General features: G+C 41.3%; 3 protein-coding genes across 3 annotated transcripts; 1 reads left to right on the plus strand and 2 right to left on the minus strand.

The window, feature by feature from the left end:
* The first annotated feature begins 530 nt into the window (after positions 1-530).
* syngr3a (synaptogyrin 3a) lies at positions 531-11,592 on the plus strand. Its single transcript, XM_086057664.1, has 4 exons — positions 531-748; positions 2,216-2,450; positions 2,670-2,815; positions 5,988-11,592. The coding sequence occupies exons 1-4, from the start codon at positions 647-649 to the stop codon at positions 6,198-6,200; spliced, it is 696 nt and encodes a 231-aa protein (XP_085913790.1). The 5' UTR covers positions 531-646; the 3' UTR covers positions 6,201-11,592.
* Positions 11,593-12,161: 569 nt separating this feature from the next.
* Positions 12,162-20,094, minus strand: znf598 (zinc finger protein 598). Its single transcript, XM_086057792.1, has 12 exons — positions 19,729-20,094; positions 19,053-19,165; positions 18,776-18,905; positions 17,402-17,613; positions 17,106-17,323; positions 16,934-17,024; positions 16,612-16,799; positions 16,388-16,466; positions 15,482-16,305; positions 15,226-15,391; positions 14,995-15,142; positions 12,162-13,805 (listed from the first exon to the last, which is right to left on the minus strand). The coding sequence occupies exons 1-12, from the start codon at positions 19,900-19,902 to the stop codon at positions 13,422-13,424; spliced, it is 2,727 nt and encodes a 908-aa protein (XP_085913918.1). The 5' UTR covers positions 19,903-20,094; the 3' UTR covers positions 12,162-13,421.
* A 2,103-nt stretch (positions 20,095-22,197) lies between these two features.
* slc25a17 (solute carrier family 25 member 17) lies at positions 22,198-26,018 on the minus strand. The gene is made up of 10 exons (XM_086080021.1): positions 25,973-26,018; positions 25,812-25,899; positions 25,427-25,487; positions 25,265-25,331; positions 24,936-25,087; positions 24,428-24,544; positions 24,203-24,351; positions 23,458-23,553; positions 22,700-22,785; positions 22,198-22,505 (listed from the first exon to the last, which is right to left on the minus strand). Exons 2-10 carry the CDS (start codon positions 25,866-25,868, stop codon positions 22,352-22,354), a joined length of 939 nt encoding a protein of 312 aa, XP_085936147.1. The 5' UTR covers positions 25,869-25,899; positions 25,973-26,018; the 3' UTR covers positions 22,198-22,351.
* Positions 26,019-26,044: the final 26 nt, after the last annotated feature.

The raw sequence follows: 26,044 nt of genomic DNA on the forward strand, positions 1-26,044 counted from the left end.
AGCACAGTGGCCAAGAATCCAACACCTGTATTGCTGGGACCATGTTGTGTGGTCTAATGAGACCAAGACAGCTACTAATGGCTGAATTTTAAGTTATTTTGAAAGAGCAATACATCTACACTGTTACATAGGCTATCCATCCATCCACCTACAGGAAATGAAAATGTGGACTTTGGAGCCTATAATAGATTTCGAGGAAGCCATAGGATCAAGTAGTCCAACCCTGGCTTGATTAATCCATTGAATGATGGAGAACCGTTTCCTTCCATTTGCTTCCTCATGGCCTCAGCTCAAATGGACACTCTGCCTTGATGGCCACTGCCTGAATGAAATAAATACATGCCTATTTTTCCTTCCAAACTGTGTGTATGTGTGTGTATATGTGTGTTAAATGTCAAAGCCATTAGGTGTGCATTTAAATATTCCACAGTCATGATTTGGCAGTGCAGTATTGATCCTAATGCGCTCCGAGTGACGGCGAAAGCAACCCTCGTGCTTGTAGCGCGCGTGACCGCTGCAGGAGTTGTGAGCGCGCACGCAGGAGCGTCCCTGCAGCAGAGCAGAGCTGGGCAGCGCGTGCCCCAGAGCCGCGAGGAGAGAGGAGAGTGCGAGCGAGCGTTGAGGAGCGTTCACGGAACCAGCGAAGATGGACGGAGTGGGATCGTTCGGAGCGGGCCGCGCCGGGTCCTCTATCGACCCTATTAGCTTCGCCAAACAGCCACAGACCATCCTCAGAGCCTTGTCGTGGGTGAGAGATGTTCATTCCTTTATTTTGTTTAATATACATGATTAGTTACGCTACTGCTGTTTGTGCGCGTGGGTGATCTGTTATCGTAGCTGCGCGAGCCTCGTGACGTGGTCCTTCGACAATATCAACCGTTAAAAAAACAACAACAAAAAGACGACCTATAGTGTGAGGAAGGGGTGATAAATGCTGTTCCTTGGTGTGTTAAATGCAGAGGATGAAACCAAGGCCCAGTTTCGATCGTTTGCCTTATTACAGATGTTCAGGAGATGCAAACCTTTCAGTGCCCCCATAACCCCCCCCCCCCATTTTCTTATCCAATAAACGTGCCATTTATTGAGCCAATTGCATCCTTATTCACGTTAAGCCTCGTTATTTGTAACCTTTAAATTATCATATACTGTATAGTCTTCACGCAAAGCCATATTGTTCAGCAAAATTAGCTGCCGATTTGCCTTAAACGTCGTCGTCTGTCATCCCACCTGTGATTGGTCCGTGAACGTCACTGCGCACGCACGCACGCACGCACGCAGGCCCACAAACTCGCGTACTAGTGGCGTGACGTTTGAAAGGAAGCGTCACTTCAGGGTGACACGGAGAAGGTCTTCTCCCTCCCACCAACACGACCATTGTGGGACTGGGAATGTCTGTGACGTAACGGCGTGAAATGGGCGTAAATATTAGACACGAGAGGGCTGTCTGTCTGTCTGTCTATCTATCTATCTATCCATCCATCCATCCATGTTTCTGTTTTACAAAACACACAGTACAGACATACAACATATGTGAAGTTTTCCTTATTTTATACAACCAATAATATTGAAATTATTTTAATTAACGACATTTGTGATTTACAGGTGCATTGCTTCGCTGCAAAAGCACCGAGCCATTCAAGCCACCTGTGTATCTAAGCAGATTAGAAGCACACACGTGATTGTGGCTCCTACATTCTCGCTTTGTGTGTCCTTCCGCCATCATATGACCCACACCCCCATGTGGGTGGGTGCGTCACATGGCCCTGTTCTGCCATCCGCTGTTACTCAAGTGACCAGTATGTGAATGTGTGAGAAGAATAAAGACAGACTTATAAAAGAAAGTTGTTGATACTCATGAAGGGAAAGTCGATTAACCGTTGTAGCAACTTGTATCGCTCATGCTTTTCCAACATACACACGCGCACACACACACACAAAGCCTGAGGACTGTTTGATTCTGGAAAGGAAGCGAAGCATCAAACTCTCTGGTCGGTCGTAACAGAGAGGATGGAAATTAGGTTAATGTCTTTGGTTTGCGCGCGCGCAATGAGACGTTCACTTGCAACAGAGAGATGTCAAATAATTTCTGTCTGTCTTACGAAGGAGAGAAGAATATAGATCAGATGAAATAGTTTGTGAATTACAGAGGTGGTAATGGTAATGTAAAAATAAAAAATAAAATCCTTGTCTTTCATTTCCTGTCCCTGTTGTCAAGATCTTCTCGCTGGTGGTGTTCGCGTCGATTGTGAACGAGGGCTACGTCAACATAGGCAGCGAGCGTCTCTACTGCGTCTTCAACAAGAACGCCGACGCGTGCAATTATGGCGTGTTCGTGGGCCTGGTGGGTCTTCTGGCCTGCTCTTTCTTCATGCTGCTCGACTACAAATTCTCTTCCATCAGCTCGGTCAAAGACCGCAAGAAGGCCGTCATGCTTGAGATCGGCTTTTCAGGTGAGGACGCACTTGTACTGTCTCAAATAGCTCGGGGTTCCCCTTTCACATGCGCTCAAAGCTGTCCCGCTTCCTTGTTTCTGATCAACGCCACAACATGAGATAAGATGAGAGAATTGAAACCTTTCTAGTTTCTATGATGAAACATCAGCTGATGAGCCCTAGTCTGGACCGTGTGTTTCTCTCATTACAAAGCAGCTGTGTGTGTGTTCCGGGCAGGTTTCTGGGCCTTCTTGTACTTTGTAAGTTTCTGCTTCCTGGCCAACCAGTGGTCTCGAACAACAACCGCTGAGCTGCCCCTTAACCAGGGCGCTGACGCAGCTCGGGCTGCTATCGCCTTCTCTTTCTTCTCCATCATCACTTGGGTAAGAAAATGAAATCATACTATCATTATGATCATTTTTGCTCTATGGTGACAGTGGATTCATTTCATCTCACAAGCAGCAGTTTGGTAAATACTGAACAATCCATTAAAAAGATTTAAGCTGTTTATTGCTGCCGGTTGAAGTTTACTGTCAAACACAAAAAGAAAAGACCATTTTAAAGCCACATTACTGAAAACACAGAATTCTGGTTAATATTGTGTTCTTGGAATAAGAATTAAATGGAATAATAATGAATCAATCTCTGGAGCTCGCCATGTGGAGGAACATTACCCTCTGCTGGAGACCGAAATCAACATTACAACTACCCTCGTGGACGTCATGTGACCAAACCCGGGAAACAGGTTGGTTAGCAGACTCCCTGTATATGCTGGAGGCTGATGACATGACAGTTGAACCAGCAAGTTCAGGTTCAAAGAAGCAACGACTATTTGAACATACAGACATACCTGTATGTTATTTATCCTCCATGAAATATGACTAATATTACAGCATCTTGCTGAGTCATTCTTAGTAGTAGTAGAAGTCTATTCTCGTTTGTGTTTGTATATTAGACTTCCATCCCGTGGCATAGGAGGACACACCAATGAATCGCAGCATTAAATCTTGTCTTGTTTAAAAGAACACACCACTAATAACTCATTTTCCAGTATTGGATTAGTCATTGTGTATAAAGAATAAAAGTGCAAATATCTCTGGCATCTTATTCCCTGAATTTTCTTTCAAACCGATTAAGTATCAAAATAAAAACACCTTGAGCAACGCCAATATCTTGGTCACGTGACCGCGATGACGTATCCCGTACGTAAACGACAGCTGTCGTCATTCACTTGAATGGGAGTTTGCTGGCGTAATGGGCAAGAAAAAGACCGTCTTCTATCCCAATTACTGCGCCTATTCTGATCAGAGTAAAATCGTCAGCACGTCAGTTTCCATGTCATTCCGTGGGGGGTGCTCTCCTAATGTGGGTTTAAGTGCACATGACATGTAGCTGGCCTGTCAGAGTAAAAGTCACCCGGATGTTTACCGTGCAGGTTAGGGACCGTCCACAACTTACATTTCCAGAGTCAACAATGCCAATGGTGACTTGACTGGTATTTTGAGCCTCTGTAACACGCAACTTGTAGACGGTCCCCAACTCCGACTTGCTATGAGCGAATGAGTTGTTATTGGCCACTTTCATCCCCGCCTTCGGCTGGATACAAATCTTTGGCGAGTCCTCCGTGGCTGTACTGCTTTTGAAGAAGTGCTTCTTTGCCATAGGGCGTAATTCCACCTTTGAGGTCCGCCTGGTCCAAAATGGCCGATACTATACTTAATGCCAACATATTTAAAATAAAAGTGCTATAAAATCATAATTGCTCACCATAAATTGACATTTTTATTAAGGGAAGAGTTGAAATTAATCATTTCACAAAATAGCTGGTTAGTTTTTCATAAGCCTTTTATACTATGGGGATGTCCCAATGACGTTGTTGAGCACCCGAGTCCGAATCACCTGAATTTGAGGATTTGCAGATACAGAGTCTTGAGTCTTACCTCGGCAATGCAGTAAGGAGGGGGGAAAAAGTGCAACCAAATTGTCTTCATTTTTTTTCTTTACATCAGTTAAACACAGCTCTATCCTTTCCGACATGTGAAATTATCAATTTGCTCACATTGCAAGTTACCGCTTTCCACATTAATTTAAAAATATTTCCACATTGCAGTCATTATCATTGTTACATGATGCTAGCATCACGTTAGCTTCCCACGACAATTACCAGAACATTCCCCCACTGGCTTTGTTTACTTCCAGTGTTTACAGCTGTGTTGCAGTGTTGCATAGTATAAAACCTTGATATATATATTTTTTTCTTTTGCTGCTATTTTTTGTTTTTAGGGATAGTAGTAGTGCCAATATTACTATACCCAGCCTTAAAGGTGACGTCAACCCCCCAAAAATGTTTTGACAATCATATGTTCTATGCTGCCCAACTAGTCTAAATACGGTATTTTTAGTTAATATTACGTTAGTGGTATATGAGTTTAGCAGCAAAGTCCACCTGTTTTTATCCATTTTAGGGGGCGGACATTTTGTCACTGCTGTAGACTCAGGTAACAACCAATCACAGCTCAGCTTCAGAAAACAGGTGAGCTCTGATTGGTCTTTGCCTGAGCCCTGAGCAAATGTGATGTCATCTTAACAGCAAGTGGCAAAATGGCCGCCCCATTTTGCGTCATAACTCATATTCCACAAATGTAATATTAATCAGAATGTCATGTTTAGATTAGTGATGTCACATATATTATTGTAAAGAAATGTTTAAGGTTGATTTCCCCTTTAATTCAATTTAGGTATCAATACTCGTCACTAAAAACTAAAATTTAGAAGAACAGAAAATTGGTATTATTTTCATATACTTGGATACAGTTGTTCTATAAAATGAACTGTCATTGTTTTTTGGGGGGGAAATGTATGTATCAAAAGTACTAGTGGTATCGATACTTGAGTACTGCTATCGGGCTAGAATTTTTTTTTTATCAAACATTCCTAATCTGTGTAAATCTGGATTATTTTTGTTGCTTTTTAGCCCCTAAAAATAATTTAAAAAATAATAAAAAATATATGATTTTTTTTTTTCAAACCCGATCCTTCCTACGATTCTGATTATCTTAAATTAAAATGGCGGGATTGGGCCTGATTTCCGTTCACGTGATCGTGACATCCCTATTTACATGTATGCTATCATTGTTTTCATAAAGTACACTATTACACTATTACATTTTCTTTTCAGAAAATACAAACACAGACATATTAGTTTTTTGTGGGAACGGGCCTGGAACCTAATAAGGAAAAAAATCATTTTTGAGCGTTTTTGAGTCACAAGCGTGTTCGCTAAACCAATTATGCGTGTATCTCAAAGCACCACTGTGGTATGTAAAATGTAAAAAATATACATTAAATAAAAGTTTAATCGGCTTTTGGACAAAACAATCGCTGCTGCTCTCAAATTGGAGCTTTTAGATTTGGGTAAGATTTTTTTTATTTCACTTGAATGAAACTTTAATGAAAAACGGTCAAATGAATGCAACACATATTACATGACACTTGACAATGTAAACACTTGTCCCGCTGGACCAAACCACAGTTAACGTCCAGTTGTGCTTCCAGGCTGGTCTTACAGTGCGTGCGGTGCAGAAGTACCTGCTGGGCACTGACATGACCCTGTTCACCTCAGAGCACCTGGACGGCGCAGCTCCCACCCAGCCGTGCCCCTCCAACTCGCCAGGGGGAGGGACCACCACCGAGCCCACAGACACCTACCAAAACCCTCCGTTTACAGAGAACAACGCAGCACCCACATACCAGGTTCCCATTTACTAGAAATGATACATAGAAGAGAAAAAAAAAGGTGAGGTGAGGGGAAGTCAAATCTAATTGTTCTATGTCATGGTCCACTCGCAGTCAAAGTGGGTTGAATTTTCAATGGTGGTAAAAAAAAAAAAAAGCATCCTGCTCTTTTGTTTCCTCCTCTTGTTGTTTACGTGAACATTCCAGCTTTGTCTGCACTTTTCTACACTCACTTTCATGCAGATTAGGATAAGAATCATTTGAAAACAAGAGAAAACAAGAGGAGGAACCATAGAAGATGAGGTCATGCTGCAGTATTCACACACAAATAGGATATCAACTAGTAAGCAGTATGACAAAAAGCACCTTCACTTGAAATCTAAGCTATTCCCTCTCATGCCAAACTGTTCTGGGGAATGTTTTTTTTATTGATTTCATTTCAGTTTGTTTTCTTCTCTCGCTGCAGTTAAACAGTGGTCATGTGTATTGAATCTGCATGTTTCCAAATGTTAGAGATAGCAACTTAAGTGCCATACTGTACTGACAGTGACTTAACTGAGTAGATTTACACATGCCGAACATCATCATTATCATCATCACGACGACAATGTTTTTGTGACTAAGTGCAATATCTCACATCCTCATGCAGATTGCTGTGTACTATACTGTTCTGTGGTGTAAGTAGACTTCTTTGCGGTGTATATAGAAAGTGAAATCACATCCTGGTCCAAAATCACTATGACATTTTGAAAAAGAAAAATTGAAAGAATAATGTGACCTATAATCTGTACAAATGAAGAAGAAAAAAAGTTATTTGTGTACTGTATGTTTCAAGCAAGTGTTGTCTTTCAGGATGTGAACATTGATTTTTAATTGGCTTACTGTACATTATATACAGTGGGTATAAAAAGTCTACACACATCTGTTCAAATTTCAGGTTTATATGGATTAAAAGGGACAAAACTTTTTCCACCATTTATCTGAACTTAACTGACAGAAAACTTTCTCAGTGTGATTGTCGGATAAAAACAAGGTTGAAATTGTTGGTCATAAAAAAAAAACTTGACAGTGAAGTATGGTGGTGGCAGGTTGGCAGCATGGAACTGGAATTTTAAAGAAATTATGACCGGTACAAAATGTCAGTCATTGTTGGCACAAAACCTTTAGGAAAGCAAAAAAGAAAAAAAAAGTGGCAGGAAAAGCCTACTAGATCATCAACTAAATTTTTGGTTAATCAGACACTTAAAATGGTAGCTGATGTGTGCTGACTCCCATTAAAATGAGTTTCATTGTAATTGGTTAATTTTGAACACCATGACATCCCAGATACACTCAAAAGTTTTGAAATAATTGTTCTCATTTTTATATCACAAAAACCTGCCATTTGAACAGGGGTGTATAGACTTTTTAGATCCACTGGAAAGCATTTTTTTCAGTAGTTTAATTTAAAAAGCAAATTTCATGAAAATTGTACTGATTTCAGTTTTATAATGTTGATGATTACGGCGCATATAGCCCCCCCAAAAAAATCAAATCTAAATGATTGAAGTATGACCTCTATGTGTTTAATGAATCTGTATAAAATGAGTTGAAGTTGGGGGGGATTCCATGATATTGAAATATATTATTGACATGCACGAGTACCTGTATATAGTCCAATGTTTCCAATTGTAAAGCACTGGTTATCTGTCACATTATCTTTGGCAAAAAGTCCATCAGTATTATAACAGGTGTGTTCACTTTCTGTATATCCACCTTCAACCAATCGCAGGCTCTGCCTCAAATGACACACTTGATTCAGCTTTGAATTGTACTAACAAACCTCAGGCAAATTTGACTTGTAGAATTCTGAATCCAGTTCAAGATTTAAATTAGTATTTATTATTGTCATGCATGTAGCAGTGAAATGCAACATAGTGTTCCCTGATTGAGGTAGTGTGTCATTTGTGACGGCGTCCTCGGCTGATTCTTGAGTGAATAGGGAGAATCTTTTGTACGTCAGGTGCGTTTCTGTTTACGTTTTAGAAGCTGCCAAACTGCCCTATGTTCTTATGAATCTTTTCTTCATTTTGAACACATTACTGCTGTCTGGGAGGATGTCGTATGGTCACATGCTAAACTAGAGTCTCCTTGTTTAATCCTTTGGCGTTCTGTTGCGGTGGTGAGTGGGAGAGGATCAGCGCTAAGGTGTGATCGTGACAGCCACGTTTGTATGCTTGAGTGTCTGAATGCGTTAAAGTGTTGTGTTAAAATTGTTTTCAAGAACAAGTTTTAGGACTGAGCAGGGACATTGCTACACTAAATGTTTGACCAAATCTTAAGTTTTATTACCACACTAGCGTGTGCTCTCGCAAGATGTATTTTCGCGGTATTCGTGATTTCACAAACTCCCGAGAATCCATCTTGTACCGCTCCCTTTGATTTCCACCGACCAATCACAGAGCGACGTTGTATTTGGGGGGCGGGATATGCAGCTGTGGGCGCCGAAGCCGTGGAAAGAAACAAACCGAACATGGCGACACCTGTGGACGAATGCGTGGACGCTGCATTTAATTCTGTTCTCGATGAATTAGTCTCTTGTATCCCCATATCAACATTGCAAAACCGACAACATAAACTCAACGCCATGATATCAGCTAGTCACAACAGTCGCATGTCGGTGACGACATTTTCAACCTTTGCCGTGATTGGTCGGAACAAACGTTAGGAAAGAGTGAACACGATTTTGCTTCGCCCAATCAGCTCGAAGTGTTGTACAGCATGCCCCGCCTTTCCCGAGCAAATCAACGCGGAGCAAGATTGATATTGTGGAGAACTCCCTCGAGTGAAGCACAAATCAATCTGGCTATTGCCAGACTGGCGTGTAACTTGCCTGTGCTGAATTTGCTCCCATGCAACATCGCCCTCTGCTGAACACAGCTGGTACAGATGCAAAGGGTCAACCAGGGCTCTTTTAAAATTAACATACATTAATGGGAAAATGCATGATATTGTTGTGTGAAACTAACACTGTAAATTGAAATTCAACAGCCAAAAATGCAGCTGGCAGCGTCCTCTATTGTTTCACTCATTTTACTAAAACTGAGTAATAGTTAGATTGCGCATGAATGCGCCCCATCCAAATAAGTGCATGCTGTGCTGTGTACCGTAAGCTTCGGGGGGAAATTGGCTCAAAGTGTTTTCTTATCTGTAAGGCTCCTCGACAAAAAAATGGGCCAATGAGTCTTTTAGTGCCACAGCTTGCTGACTCTTTATTCAATTTTAACCTCACTGATGTCACAATCTCATCAATTGAGTGCCAATGAAAGAAAAACAATTGGAAGTTAAATAAGTAAGGTCAAAGATGCTCAAGGGGACAGTTTGAGAGATGGAGAGAAAATCAATGGCCTTCATTCACCAAATTGCATTGGTTCCTACTTCCAGGAAGCTGCAAGTGGAACGTATATTTTTGTTTAAATATTACATAAAATCAACTTGCATTATTTCCTATCATTGATTAAAACAGATAAAAGCTACAAAACTGAATGCTTCTAGTCTATTTTAGGTCCATTTCCAAACGTACTGGTTGGTGGTTGTTCATGTTGAAACTATGTGTAGCGAATATAACTGCCAACTAAATGCTGATGCACGTTTTTACTGTATTTCTTCATATAATGGCCTCTAATTAAACAGTGTACCCAACCTTTATTGAGCCAACACACGCACACAAAAAAGTCACGAACAATATTAACTCATTCACTGCCATTGACGACTATAGATAAATAAAAATGCATGTGAACTATTTCTCTTAGTTTTAATTTTTTTTCTTCTTTTTTTTATGAACACCTAGAAAAACATTTTTATTGTACATTATAACAGATATAAAATTTGTGATTAATCGTGAGTCAACTATTGAAGTCATGAGATTAATTACGAATAAAAAATTTAATTGTCTGATGCCCCTTATTTTTAATTAATTTTTTTTTTTAATTAGGGGCGTCTGGCGATTAAAATTTTGTAATTGTAATTAATCACATGACTTCACTAGTTAACTCACGATTAATCACACATTTTATATCTGTTCTGAATGTACAATTAAAAAATCTAGGTTTTCATACTCTTGTTAGCAAAAGTGGGGAAAAATGTTAAGCTAATAGAAATAGTTCAAATGAATTTTTGACGTCTATAGCCGTCAATGGCAGTGACTGAGTTAAGACCGGGTAAAGTGAATTCAGAGATCTGTTTCTAAATATACTACACATGTCTGAAGTTAATTATCGAAAACAAAGACTGAGAACTACGTAGTACTGAATTGTGGAGATATATCATTAAACTGTTTTCACCTTTTCAGATGTTTTGGGTGTGGCTCAAACAGTACCTATTAGTGACACACTTGAGCTCAGGCAAAGTACTCTTCCCTCACAATTGCAATATGCAGTTAGCTAGGTCATTATGCCATTATTTTCCCTTGGCATAGTCCACTCATGTGGCCGCGTTAGAGCGCCTCGTTGTCAGCCGTGAGCGCACCAATGTCAACCAGAGAAAGAGGGAAGAGCCAGGAGGGGGATTTAGAGAGCACCGTTGTCAGCCATGAGTGTGCACAAGTAACCGGGATAAGGTGAATAAGCAAGCTAACAAAAAAAATAATCAGACATGACATCAACCTGAATGGGCTTCATGCTGCCATGGCTGCTACAAAGTGAGTGCCCCGTTGTTGTGGCCCTGTGACAACCTGCTAGGATATATTCCAGCAACCAGAGGAATTTGGCAGGGTTGATAACAAGACATAAATTATTTCACTATACAGGGACAGATGGATAGATGTCCAAATAAAGGCCTCCCTCATCTGCAATTGAAGAAATAAACACCCCCGGCCACCAATTGCATAAATATTGGTAAATTGATTTCCATACTTTTCAAACAGCCACTGATATCAATTTTGCTGATAAAATGTCAACATACGCAGAGAGGTATGGTGCGTGAATTTATCCAACTTTGTGAGTCTTTTCCAGTTCATTTCCATGCTCACATAGGAAATCATTTTCGAAGCCAATGTAGAAGAAGTAGAGCAATGTAAAGTGTGGCTGGGTGTGACTGATGGTCGGGTCAGGTTGTGTTGTTCTTTTTCTGTCCGTCAGTGTGGTAGATTACAAAAAAAAAGTCCAACATTCTCTGTGTTTTGTGCTCTGGCCCATGTACACTGCTCTAGTGTTGGTTGATTGTACAATTCTGTATGTTATTTAAGTACATGGAAAATGTATGTGATGATGTCCAGGGTTTGGTTTGTCCTGTACTCCTTTTAAAGAAAAAAAATCTCTCTATACATGATAAATGATTATGAACTAGAATGCACTCTTCTTCAGAAATAATTTCAGCACTCCTAAATGAGTCATGGACACAAACATTAAAATCTGTGATCATGCTGTAGTTTTGTTGGACTGAGATATAATAAAAGTGATATGTAGTAACGCTGGTGCTGTTAATTGTGAGGGTTCCAGTATAATTATTTGCATGGATGTACCCCCCCCCCCCCCCATCACATTGATGATGGAAATGATAAGCCCATGAACTAACAAGTGAGTTTTCATTTTTGTGTGCTGCCCTTTTATGATATGTCTGAGTTTTTTTATTAAATTTTTAATTTCTTCTTGTTTTGACAGTGTTCGGGAAAAAAAAGAAAAACGCTGTGTACAGACATGTGTCTCTATTTCCTGAATGTCTCTGGACTGCAGTCTGGGCATCACTCCCAATAAAAACAATTAAAAAAAGACAAGAAAATATGTTTTTAGGCTGCCCTTCTTTTCGTGAGTCGAATTCAGTTGGTGCATAAATGGTAATAATTGACCAGCCACAACCTTAATGCAGTATTAGTGATACCCAATACAAGACGTGTATCCAGAGAACAAAACGTTAAAATATATTCACGTACTGTCTGTTGGGAATAAATTAATAACATTTCAAGGAACAAATGTTAGAATTTAGCTTGCCACTGGAATGAATAAACACACAGGAACATACATCTGAAAGAAAGGGCTTTATTGGAGCCAAACCGAAAATAGAAACAGCTGCAGCTGTATGATGACTACTTGTCGTTTGTCATGAAGATGAACACAAACAAGCCCACCAGCACAAACTGCTCAGAGGGGAGTTAATTTGTGTCACAGTCCCAAGTGCCACTTAAGTGTTGAACTACAACATTTTTACATGTTTAAAACAAGGAGGCCAAAATAAAAATACGCTACAGTTATTTAACCTACTTTTTTCGAAACTTAAAGTACATAACTTAAACAGAAAATAAGGAAACAAAAATGTGATTTTGTTTCTATTTAAATATTAGAAATCTGGTCCAAACTGGCCCTTTGGTTTAATTAATCATCGCTCACGTTAGAAGAGTTTGCAATAAAAAAAAAAACAACATCATAACTTGACAGTAGCACATGATAAATATTATCAGTGGGGCGAACCATCGCAGTCATTGGCCCCATGATGTGTTTGAGGAAAATTAAACAATCAGAGACGTAAAGGTGCGACTTACGTTAACACCCACATGGTCTAACAAAAGAAATAAAACCTCAAACTGCACACTTAATTACAAATAAGGTGCTTTTCTGGATCAACAGGTCACCCCGAAGTCACACAAATGTGTGACAAATGATGAAACGTCACACCTTGTGTTTTGAATTCTTGTGCGTCCAATCAGACGGCTGATTTATCATGTACTACTGTCAATTGATTAAACAAAAATATTTTTTTTTTCTCTCCCCAAAATGGCTAACGCCCTCTAAATATCTAAACAGAATCAAAATAATTATTTGTATTACATTAATTTTGCATACAGTCACAACTCAATGGAGCTCAACAGCTACATTAACACAATGAGATGAATCAATTAATTCAGAACCGATTTCATTTTCGCACCAGGCATCCTGATGTGATACTGAATTATCATCAGCTGTCAAGTTCATAAAAAGGGGGAAAAGTGTAATTCCTCAAGAGGTGAGGGGAGGAGCTTTTCAGGAGCAAGGGATTCTTCAAGTAGCTCATCAGGTTGCATCTTCCCTCTTATTGCAATGAACCAACAGCAGCGGTTGCACACTGGCAACCCCCCAGTTGGAACGCAACTTGAGACGGCAGTTTACCCTGGCACACATTTGAATGTAATGTCCGTCAGGAAGCACGTTGTCCCCCTTTTGAGCCGTGAGCCACCGCTGCCGTCTTCCATGCTGGCAGCTGCCGACAAGAGTCATCAACGGAGAACTTAATGGCGCCGCGGGGCTAGCTGATGATTCGGCTAATGGACTGCAAGGAAGGGAACTCGTCGTTGTCCCTCATGTGCAGCGTCTTATGGGAGTTGAAATCCTTAGGGGCGAGCACCTGTCTGCACGTGGGGCAAACCTGGCAGTCCAGTTCGGCAGCGTTAGCATTAGCCAGCGTGCTCGGCAGCTGCCAGGCATTTTTCTTGTTCTTGCTTTTCTTGCCGCCTCCTACTCCCGTTCCAGGCTGTTTCTCCCGAGCCTTGCAGTCCCCGTGCGCCGTCAGGAGCTCCTGCTGCTTGACGGTGTCCGGCAGAAGCACCAGCAGCTCGTTGAAGATGCGGTTGAAGTCGTCGCCTAGCAAGTCCTTGCAGCTGCGGTGATACTGGGCTGCTGATAGGACACCCTGGAAACAGAAGGAGAGCGTCAGGAGATAAGGCAAAGTCAAACGGATGCAATCATTTCAATAACGGCGGAGACCATCGCAATCCCTTCGAGAAAACTGCTGCATCAGAATTTTGACATTAGGTTGTCTTGTTTCACCTGTACAACTGTTTGCTCCCAAAAAAATTATAAAAAAACCTTTCCATTTTAAATATTACCATGGTCCCAAAAACGTATTTATAAGTTTTTTTTAATGCTAGAGCATACAGAAGGCTTTGATGCAGCCTCTGACCAGAAGAGGTCGCTTAAAGTAATGGTAGTTAATACAAAAAACGGCCAGTAGGTGGCAGCAGAGTATAAGAGATAAACCAGGGCCATGTTGCAACAAAGCTCTTTTCCACAGTGTTTTAAACAGATTTGTGAATAATGATGAAACTTAGCTATATTCTAATGATAATTACTGCAAAACGGAAACCGATTCAAATCTACTTTTTTTCCCTGATGAAAGAAGAGACTCTAATCTTTCTTTTGGTACGTTCCATGTTGTTATAGCAACAGAAGACAATATTCTGTGGGCCTTGCAAAATCGGTCAAAGTCCAGTAAAACAGCCGGTAGCGAAGGGGGTTGCTTCAGTGAAAATGGCTGGGAGAGAATGTTAAGGCCATATCGCTCAGGCCTAATTCGGAGTAAAATGACCAAAAAAAAGCCCTTAACTTTAGAATGTTCAAAAGTTAAATGTCTCTAATCATTAAACAGTCATAAGTGTAAAAGTAGGTTTAATTATTAGTAATACAACAATAATTAAATGTGTACTCACCCTTAAGTTTGATGAGAAAGAAGAAGCAAGTATGAAGAAATGTAGCGGAAGGAGTTTCCCCACCCAAAAATGTTTATTTCATTCTTCTATATTTACTAATGTTGAGCATATTGCACTTAGCATGTCGGAACATTTATGCATCATTTCCCTGCTATGCAATAAGGTGGTCGTTTACGGCATATTCCTTCAAATTCACTTAAATTGAACATGCACATGGGTTGCATGATTAAAATGTGGCTAACTAATATATTGTCCTTGTTGGGCAGAAACCTCCTATGTCATAATTTGTTCAATTGCATATTTTTTTCGGCAAAGAGGAGAGTATACTACATTTTAATGATATGCAACCTATATTTACATTGTGAAGTGTACAAAATCATTCATTTTTAGTACCTGTCTGAATTGTGCCGAGTAGTTCTTGAACTGATTGAACTTGGACTCATCATCATGGAGGTACTTCCTAATGGACTGGATCAGCTCTAGATTCCTTTGATGGAAGTCGTCTGGAACCAGGTAATCGCCGTTTGATGTTTTAGGGAGGCTGTCGGAGATATAAAACAATGTACTGTAAGGCTCGTAGAAATAAAGATGTGATGATGCCTAAAAAGTGCAGGGCGGGCTTACAGGTTAACTGGCAAAGGCGGGGTCTCCACCACATTACTGTTGAGGGGTATCCCTGTGAAGCCTGGAGGGGGCTTCGTAGCCAAGAGACCAAGGCCGGGTGGAGGTGGGGGAATCGAGGAGGATGGAGGCGGGGTCGATGACTTTGTTGGGAAGGAGCTCTTGAAGCCTGCGCGACACAACGCTCAGTCTTACCATCGGCAACAAACCCGAATACAATTTTTCAGTTAGAAAGCAGGCCTACAAATATGACGTATACCTGGAGGTGGCTTCTTAGTCTTGAGGGCGGGGAAGTCTTCCTCTTGGTCTACAAGAGCATCTGTGTTGGGTTGTGGCGGTGCCGTGACTGTCTCCTTGCTAATGACTGGCTTCTCGTTGAAGCCATTAACCAATCGGCTCGGTGCCGTTGCCCCCACGTTGCTCCTGGTCTTTTCAGGAACATTCTCCTTTTGAGCCGTTGTTTCCACCAAAAGCGTCTTTGCAGGTGCCGGCGTCCCTGATTCCGAAGAGTTTGAAGGTGAGGCCGTGCTCTTTTGTTTTTTCTTTTTGCTGGCTTTAGTGGTCGGGAGGTCAGCGCTGGCGGCCGCGATGAAAGGTTTACCGTCTCTTCCTTTAACTGTAAGCAGGGACGATATGTCGAGCATGGTGGGCACCGCGCGGAACTGCTGCTGCGTCATTGCGCCACGCTCGTCGTCGGAGGAAGGAGGCGAGCGTATGGGGGCGACTTTTATGTTGTCCCCAACTTTCTTTTTCCTCCTTGACAACGAGGAGCTTGAGGAGGTCAGGAGTTGGGGGCCAGGGATTGCTGATGAGATTGAAGTGGGAGGCCTGGAAGAAGGCGGGGGCTGAGCCGGAGCAGTGTGAGTGGACCATGCAGAGTTCTTGCCTGTAGAAGATTTGAGGGGCCGGATTTTGGACACCAGAGCGGGGAAATCCTCCTCTTGAAAAGACGACGACTTCTTTGGTTGGGCGGGATAAGATGGCGTCAGGGGGGCCGTGACATTAACTACTGACAGGCTGGGGAAATCATCTTCCTTCAGAGTTCTGGGAGCTGAAGGAACCACCGGTGACGAAGATTTCACACTGTACAGACACACAACACAAAAAACATTTGAATCCATTTCAATTTGTGGGGTTGAGTTTGTGCCGTGTTGTGATTGATTACATGACAGGCGGTGCAGCGGCTCCCAATGCTGGAAAGTCATCTTCCTCCTCCAATGGATTCAAACTCCTCATTGTCTTGACTGCAAAAAGGGACAACAAAAGCATGACGGCTGCTGCTGGTGATGATGATCAGTACTGATTTGCACACCATTTGCAATAAAAAAAATACATAAAGCTATATTATCTTAACTTCAGAGTGAATTCAACACAAATGATATTGTTCACCTGGAGGTTTGCTTGTTGGTTTGATTGGTCCAATCCTGGGATTGGGCTCTTCTGATTCAGTTCTCTCGGTCCTCTCTTCTCTATAGTATTTGGGAGCGCTCCTCTCCAGCGCGGCCATTCGATCCTCTTGTCGATGCATTGCCATTGACGCCCGCATAGCAGCCGCCACCTCTCTGTCCTCCTCTTCACTGCACAGACGAGCATGCGACAAAAACAACCCGATGAATGGCTGCGATTCGGCTTAGCGGCAACAAACGGACATATTCGGATGAGGCAAAAACACTTCCAGATGGCCACTTGATTGTGTCCGGTTAAAACTCACCGAGAGTATCGCCAGCTCTTCTGTCCCGCCTGAGGTCTTCCCTTTCCTCCTCGGTGACGAGCGTCCTCGTAATCCTCCCCGGTCACCATGCCTGATAGAAACGCACACTCCTCTTTGACTTCTCACACTAGCGACAGATCCATTGCATCGCAGCAATGCGAAGGAGTCAAACCTTCATTTCTCCTCTGTTGCCTTGGAGCCAAGTTGAACTGCAGGTCGATGTGGCGGTTTTGGCGGGCCTCGGCGCGGCTCTTGCTGTGCGCCGAAGCCTTGTGCGCCTTGTAGTCGATCTCGGTGCGGAAGGCATGGGTGAACTGCTCGGTGGCGCAGAGGCCCTCCTCACACAGATAGTGACTTTCTCGGAAGTGCTCGCTCAAGTACTGGTAATCACTGTCGACACAGCATTTTAGTCACAAAAACGAGTGATTGCAAATGTGCACACTTCATGCTCATGTGCTGCCGTCACACCTATAATATTCCTGGGAGCCGTCAGCATCACAAAAGTGGCAGAAGTAGTGGTCCTTTCGCAAGTGTTTGAGCAGCTCGTCGTTGTCGAGGTAGCGGTCGTCGCAGAATTTGCACAGCGGGTGTCCTCTGTGGCTGGTGTCATCTGGGTCTCCGTGTGCTCGATGGCGTGCGAGTTCTTTGCGGTTGTACCACTTCCTCTCATGGGAAAAAATCTGTGGGTGGTGGGTGGGGTAGTTCAGGATTGATTCATAGCACTGGGAGATATGGTTTTTACATCAAAGTCTGGAAAAAGAATTGCAAATGTAATACCTCACCTCACTGTCAAAAACAATCTGATCCTACATCTTATTAGTAGCAGTATTTTTACAATTTGACGTGTGCTGTTTGACCGATAATAAACCATTTTTTGAATAATAGGCAAAGCTGTTCATTTGTCACTCCCAGTTGAAGTTTACTGTAAAACTGTAGCATAAAACAAAGAGATTTACACTTCAAGAATCTGCTCACTTAAATGTGACACACCACAGCCAGAGTAACAAAAATTACGGCAATTACCAACTTAAAGACAACACTCCTCAACATACAACAAATGCGTACCACAACATGTTATACTGTGTAATGCAGCTAATGCCCTCAATTACAGAACTATTATACTCATCAAAATTATGTTAAAACTAACACAGATTAGCAAATGATTAATGTTAGGGAACATGCTATTTTAGTGCCAAACAGTATATTGACTATATGTACTAAAAAGTAAAACTGCTAAGGCAGAGTGTAGTTGCTCTACACAGTGGGAACTCTTTAGCAAAAGTTGAAATCTGAAGCTCCATTATAAAAGCACAAACATGTTCTAAACAAAACAATGACCAAATGCACTTAAGTTTAATACTGTCTGCCAATTAAGTCTTGCTATTGCACAATAATCAAATTGTACAATACAACACAACCTGACGTTTTCAATTGTTTATTTCTGTTGTTATGGAAAATAATTATTATTAAAATACACCTGTATTTTCTTTAACAATGGGCTTTTCATTTCTTGTACATGAAGCAATATCAAAGTGACCTTGACTTAGCCTGCTCGGAACAGACTGCTTGCTTTCCTGCCGCCCCTTCTCCTCCCAAAAACCTAACCAGACTGCCTATGATCATTTGAATGCGCACTCTCCCACAGACCACTATCTTGTAGACTGCTCTGTTAGACTTGTGTATATTTGAAGCTTCAAATATAAAGAAACCCAAAAGACATTTTCTCCCAGACTGTTTCATACATCTCACCTAACTACTGAAATTTTCAGAACACTGTTTATATTTGTTTGTGGTGTTTTAAAACCGCATCCACTGGTACTCGGATAGCAAGGGTCACGATACCTTCAGATGCTTTGTGCAGAGCTTGCAACAGAAAAGCTCATGCTGCTTCCTCATGTGGTGCTCCAGCTCCACAAACTTGGAGAAGACCTTAGCTTCAGCACAGCAAGGACACTGTGGCAACAGCAGGTGCCTGAGAAAACACGCAGATAAGAGTAAACCACCACTTACACTGATGTCTAATGGGGTGGGGGGAAGTCTTGTACGAGTTTCGCTTAAAATGAAGAAAGCCACATAGACAAATATCATTATCAGTCTGATCTAAAGTAACATAGCTGACCTGTACTGAGCATGGATCTTCTCATCAGCAAAATAGATGTCATGCTTCTTGTCACAGGGGAACTGCTGATGTGGCAGAGAAGAAAAGGTCTCCGCAGACTTCACAAACACCACCTGAGAATAACAACATTGAGGTAAGTACATTAACATTCACTCTTAAATGTGACATTTTAATTGTCATGTAACAAATTGAGGTGATGGACATTCTGGTATGACATTGTAATTTGTGATTGTCCAGTCGGGGCTTAAAGTCCATGTACTGTAGCTTTGGAGACAGAGAGGAAGGGAGTGACAGGTACACAGATATGGTAGCCGGCTATCCATTAACACACATAAACGCCAGGCATGTTTACTTTGAAAGTGAGCAACACTTCTGCATACAATAAAGATACACAAGCAGAGATTTGGTTGTCATTGGCAGTCGCGATATTAGACAAGAAGCTGGTTTGGCCACACCACAAAGCTAGCTAGCTAGCAGGCTAACATGAATGACTTGTGACTGTTGTCTATGTAAATTGTGTACTGTTTTTTCCGCCGTGGTGATTACGATCCCAATAAGATTTGTTCCCACATAATTTTTTAACGGAGGTTTTTAATATTCACTCAAAGAATGTTCGCGGCCTAGCTAGCACGGCCAGGGCGGCGTCCTCGAACCACAATAATGTCGAAATCCGTACCTTGTCGAGCTCCTCCCGGCAGACGGCGCAATACTTCTGCTCGCAAAGCACCCTCATTTTGGTGGAGCAGCGAAAACACACCGGGTGGTCGCATTTTCCGAAGGCGAAGATGTCGATATCTTGGCAGCACAGAACACAGTGCTTTTCCGTCTCCTTGGGGTTTGTTGAATCCATGATGTTCGAGTAACAAATAGGGGGGAGATGCCCAATGGTTCTAGTCGCTGCCGCTGTAGTGCTTACGTAATTGTGAAAAGTCTAATGACGTGCCACGCAACGCTTTACTTATGACCTGTATGTCATGTGGATGAACTGTTACCCGCCCACAGTAGTGGTGCTTTGCGCTATCATATCATATGTAAATCTGCGCACGCGATTCCACGTGGGAGACAACATGCTGAATGCGCCTTCATCCGGGTTTGGGTAATGCGCTTTTATACAAATGGTCAAACAAATATGACGTAACGGCTATGAAGTTCATTAATTGAATTTCAAATTACAGAGAAAACAAAATGGTTGACATTATTAAAAAGGCCAACAGACATGTTTTCATGACACCTATAAAAGTGCCGATGTCGATAACCGATAAGTAAGCCGATAATTGTTTGCTAAATTAACTTGAATACAAATATACTTTTGAATCCTACTATAAGTCCAACATGTACAAATACATTGAAATATTGTGTAATGCTGCTAATGCACTATGAAGCAGAATTTTATTGATATCTCTGCTTCAAAGACAACCAGTAACTCATTTTGAGTTTGCCAAAACAACAGGCACGTTTTAAAAATGCAACAACAAATTGCAAGGGTAACATTTGGGGACAATTTGTCTTTTGGTTTTCTTTGAAGCTTCAAATCATCACAAGTCTTACAGAGCAGTCTAAACGAAGAAGAGAGAGTGTGTGCAATAAATTATCATGGGAAGATTTTTATGCAGCCTGGTTAGGTTTTGGGAGGAGAAAAGAAGGGTGAGCTAGACAGGAAAGCAAGCAGTCTGTTCCGAGCAGGCTTATCAGTCAAGGTCACTTCAATATTGCTTTATGTACAAGAAGTGAAAAGCCCATTGTTAAAGAAAATACAGGTGTCCACAATACAGTATAAACTTATGTTAAGCAGTTATTTTGCATAACGAAACGTAAAGAAAGCCCACACTGGCGACTGCCATGTCGCCATGATGCATCTTCTGTGAACACGAGGTTGCGCGCATTATGACGTCACAAATATGTGACACTACTATATGAGGGGTGGAGGAGTTGGGCACAACTTGAGCCACAACCACAACAGATAGACCAACGTGGCATGTCTATTATTATCGGCGGATTTCTTTATTATCTGGTTTATCTGTATGACGTAAAATTGGTCGATAATTGTCAATGATTATTTGCCACCGATATTATCATGAATCCCTACTACAAACACAATAATAAACATTGTGAAATGATTCAAATAAAAATATATAATAGTTTGGGGAGCAGCACAGTAGACGAGAAGTCGGCATGTCCCACTCAGTTTCGGTTCAGAATTTTCTCCAGGCATTATAGATTTTGAAAACATATATGTAGTTTCATTGAACATTAAAATTGTCCATAGATTTGAATGTGAGTGTGACTGGTCGTATGTCAAAACAGTATGTTCCCAGTGACTGACTGGCAAATGACGGTGAAAGGAAGCTCCTTAGCTCCACTAATTGAAAAACATTGGAATTGTATTTTCATTTGTGAGGATTAGTTTGATTTCAAAATGTGATAAAATGTCGATTGACAACTATAACAATTTGCCTGGATTGTATGCTAGTCACAGGCAAAAACAATACAATATGCCGTTTGTTGTTGGCGTAATAAAGGAAGCATTAGCATTACATTGCATTGGTGGATGGATGCATTTATTAAATCCACACTAAAGGTTCTGTCCAACAACTCACTAACTTTTTCTCCCTTCCAGGAAGGTGCTTTAATCTTGTCAGTGGACTTCAGAACCCCCCCTTAAAATCCCTAATTAGTTTATTAGTGTTGCCATTTTTAGCAGCTTTTTAATGTAATACTATGATTACACAGCACTTCTCTAACTTCTTCTTTACAAAAGCCACATCTGCTGTACAAGCAGTACCGGTTTTGGTAAAGACTTCTACCACACATGAAGGTATGATATGATATGGTATAATAAAGGCCGTTACTGTTTTTCCCTGAAAGGACAAAAGTATACAGTAGGTGCTTATTTGAGGTGTGGTGTTTTCTATTTCAGGAAATGTGCTAGAACAGCGGTTCTCAAACCTGGTCCTCGAGTACCCCTATCCAGCCTTTTTTCCATGTCTCCCACAAGCAACATGGGTGTTTCAAATGATCAGCAAGCTCTGATAACGATCTTCAGCTGTGTTGGCTGGGGAGACATGGAAAACAAACTGGATAGGGTACTCGAAGACCGAGGATAGATTGTCCTCTATCTATGTTCATAGAAAATGAGTAATTCAGATTCATTGAGAGGGTACCTTTATTGATCTGATTTGCAAATTAATGAGGGATTTGTGATCAGCATAACTCCCGATCCCCGTGCTCTATGACAGGGTGTTTACAATAGTGTATCGTATCTGTGAGTGGGCCAACGTCCAAGGCTTGGAAGCATCTTGCTATCGAGCGCGTTTGTGGTGGCTGCTCAATCCCATGACTCTGAAGGTGCAGCTGGATATCTTCTCATAGAGAAGGAACATGAGGGCCGCGGTCAGCACCGTCTGCAATAACTTGGCCTCCAGGCCTTTAAACAGACCCAACAGACCAAACTTTCTATGGAAGGGGACATTGATTAATTAATAAATGTCTACTGTAAAACTACTAGTCCGCACACAACAAACTGCAGATTCATGCATGATTATACAAGACCAATGTAGCATGGATCTAATCAAGTTATTGTGTTATTTTAAAAAGTATATGTTGTTATATTAGGAGTCATTTTCAAATGAAGTCAGATGTGTACCCACCTCACTCTGTTGAGAAGCAGACATTTGACTGTCATTAGACTAGACAGCAGTGTTGACTTGCTTGTGGACTTGTTGAACTGACCGAACTGCGGAAATAAAAATAAAAATAAACAGAGATGTGTCAGCTGCAAAAATTCGTTCTTCGCTATAATCTGGGATCTCAATACTGCATTTGAAATGAGCTTTCAACAGACTTTCTTCTGGGTGCAAGGAGACAAAATGTAATTAAGACACTTGCAACCACAATAAATTTGAACCCAATGTGATGAGCTTTCCTAGTGATTAATTATTTCAACGCTTTAAATGTGATTGTTTTTCTGTGTAAATTTTACAGCAAAATGCAGAAACTAGATGAGGTCAAGATCACGCTTGATTTGATAGCTTCCGACCCTATATCTACAGTTGCAAACTTCATTCAAATTCAAAGTTCAAAATGAACTTGATATGATATGAATGGCACTCAGTTTTAGCTAGTTGAGAAACGTCAAGACATTTATTCACGTGTGGAAAAAGCAGTAAGACAGGGGGTGGCCAAGTTCGGTCCTCGAGAGCCCCTATCCGGCCTGTTTTCCATGTTTCTCTCCACTAACACACCTGATTCACGATCAGGATCGTTATCAGGCTTCTGCAAAGCTTGCTGATGAGCTGATCATTAGATTCAGCTGCGCTGAAGGAGGGAGACATGGAAAACACGCTGGATAGTGGCTCTCGAGGACCGAACTTGGCCACCCCTGCAGTAAGACATGCGCATCACTTACTCTGAGAATTGACTGTATGGTCTGCAGTGGGTAAGTCGCAGTGGTGGCAACAGCTTTGGCCACTGCACCAATCATGAAAACCTCAAAAGATGCAAGCTGAGGAGAAAGAGAAAAAAATATTGTAGTCAACATACTGTATATGCAAATTAATTCTGAAAACAGCTGCTTCCCTTGTTACAAGACGGAGGGCGCACTTGTGCAATGACATCATCTCAGTTGTTTATTTTTATTTCCCTCACAAATTTATTTCTGAATTATACAGGTTATAAGTCACATTAGTGGAGGAAAAAGTTGTAAAATTATTTATCTTAGTCTTATTTTTTTCCCCATTACATAAACCTGGCATATGAACAGGGGTGTGAAGACTTTTTATATCCACTGTATACTGTACTTACTTGCATGACTTAAGTCATCAGTGGATTTGATTATACAGATGCGCATTGGAGCTAACTATACTATACTTAGTAGTATTGTGCTTTGATCATATAAACTGTGACTGAGCCGGCAGATGAAAAGGGATTTTCACACCCCGTTTGATCAGACACACTTCCCAACATTCCCCTTGACGTCTGCTTAATCCTCAAAAGAATCACGTGAGCGGGAACAGCAAGGGTCATTTGGTGTCCCTTCACTTATTTCATGGCAATGCTTTTGGAATGGAGACAATCAAAATGATAAGCAGTAATGTATTGCAGGTGACGACCTTTTGCAAACATGGTGAGACAGGACGCCGTGTGCTCCTCACCTCCCTGGGAACTCCTTTCCTCAGTTGCCTCTTGAGACCTTCGTAAATCATGAACTGGATGGCAGGGTTGAGCACCAGCAGTAGCGATGGAAAGGTGCCGTTCCACAGTGCCCCAACACCCTCGTCACGGATGATCTGCACGAATGCATCTGGAAAAATGTCAGTGAAAATCAACTCAAAATGGAGAATCAAGAATAAATAACAATATCATCAGATTTAGATTACCCCAAATACCACGGTAGTTAGTGGGTTGAATATCTGTGTTGTAAAACTTGGAGCCCTGAAGTTTCAGCCGCGTGTTGACAACCCACAGTGGAGTGGTCACAAGTACATTTACAACACCTGAAAGAGACAAAGATTTTTTTATTTTTTTTAATCACTTATTAGAATATTATCATGGCTTTTTTTCCCCAGCTCCCAATTCTTATCAAGTTAAAAGTGAAATATTCAGCAGCTGTTACTATGGAATGCTCCACGTGGCATAAAGCATAATTTTTGTAATTTGTTCACAATTTTCACCAATGAAGTGAAGGGAATCAGGCACATTCATCTTGTGCCACCACCTTTTTTCCGAGGGTAAGAATTTGTAGAGTGGCATTTACATTTTCAAATGTGAAATTGAGGCATGACAGTGGCCACAATTTGCGTGATATGTATTGAGATGTGTAATACAAGTGTCTTAAAGATTGAATGCAAAAACAAAATGTTCTGAGTGCAAAACAAAGCCTGTTACCTGCGGCTATCCCGACCAGCAAGTCGGTGCGAGGTGCTGACTGATGTCCCTTCAGCCAGCTCGCTTTCAGGCTGTGGAAGCAGTAGAAGTAGACAAAATTGGAGCAGCAGAGGCTGCAGATGACTGGGAACCAACCTCTGTATGGAGCTAGTCTGCAGAATGGCACAAAACAAACACAGTTGTCACAGGGTATTTACAGCTTGTGAATCTCATATGGCAAAAGCCAGGACAAGTAGGTTCATAACTATCTTAATAAGAGATACCTTAATGAGGACAAAAGCAATGGAAAAATGATGCATGGATGGTTATACTTCCATAAAGTCACTCACAATCCTTCCTCCTTGATTATTTCTGCTAGAATGGCTGGAGTTGACGTAGCCCTCCTCTTCTCGTCGACTTCAACACAAACACAGAAAATACAAATCAATATATAAACACTAAACAACATTCAATATATACACGAGACATTAATGCGATAAATATTTTCTTACCTTGAAGCCTTAGTCTGGCAGTATCCAGAGGGAAGAATACTGTCATGGCTGTCACACTCCCCTAAAAGAAGTTATTAGTGGAATGGAAAGCATCACGGCACTCCTAATGGGAAGGTTCTAATACATTTAAAAATCCATAGTCTACATAAACGGCATTCTTTAAATGTATAAATTGTATGAATAAGCAAAAATGCCGGTCCGTAACCTACTAGTATTAAAACTGAACCCGAATTTGAATAAAGATATCCATTCAACAACTTTTTGCAATGTTTCTAACTCTCCGTAGACTACATAAAAGTCAGTATTGTGCGTATGGTGTATCAAAACGAGCTATATTCTACAACGGTACAAGAATACAGAACAGGACGTGTTCAAGCTAACTTACCATTGCTCCGGACACAGCATGCACCAAACTCTCGTAAGACAAAACCTCATAACTCATGTTGACAGAATTAGCAGCAAATTTTGCCACACTAAAAGGGAAAAAACAACAGGTCTGATTTTACCCCCAAAATTAACATAAAGCCAGCGTTTACTGCACCTTACCGATCTACTGCTTCCAGCGGCTTGCAATGCCTTGTCTACAACAGCGGCATTATGGGTAATGTAGTGTCAAGT

This window comes from Leptonotus elevatus, chromosome 1 (genome assembly GCF_054856555.1).
Source record: "Leptonotus elevatus isolate MCC_2025b chromosome 1, RoL_Lele_1.0, whole genome shotgun sequence".
Lineage (NCBI taxonomy): Eukaryota > Metazoa > Chordata > Actinopteri > Syngnathiformes > Syngnathidae > Leptonotus > Leptonotus elevatus.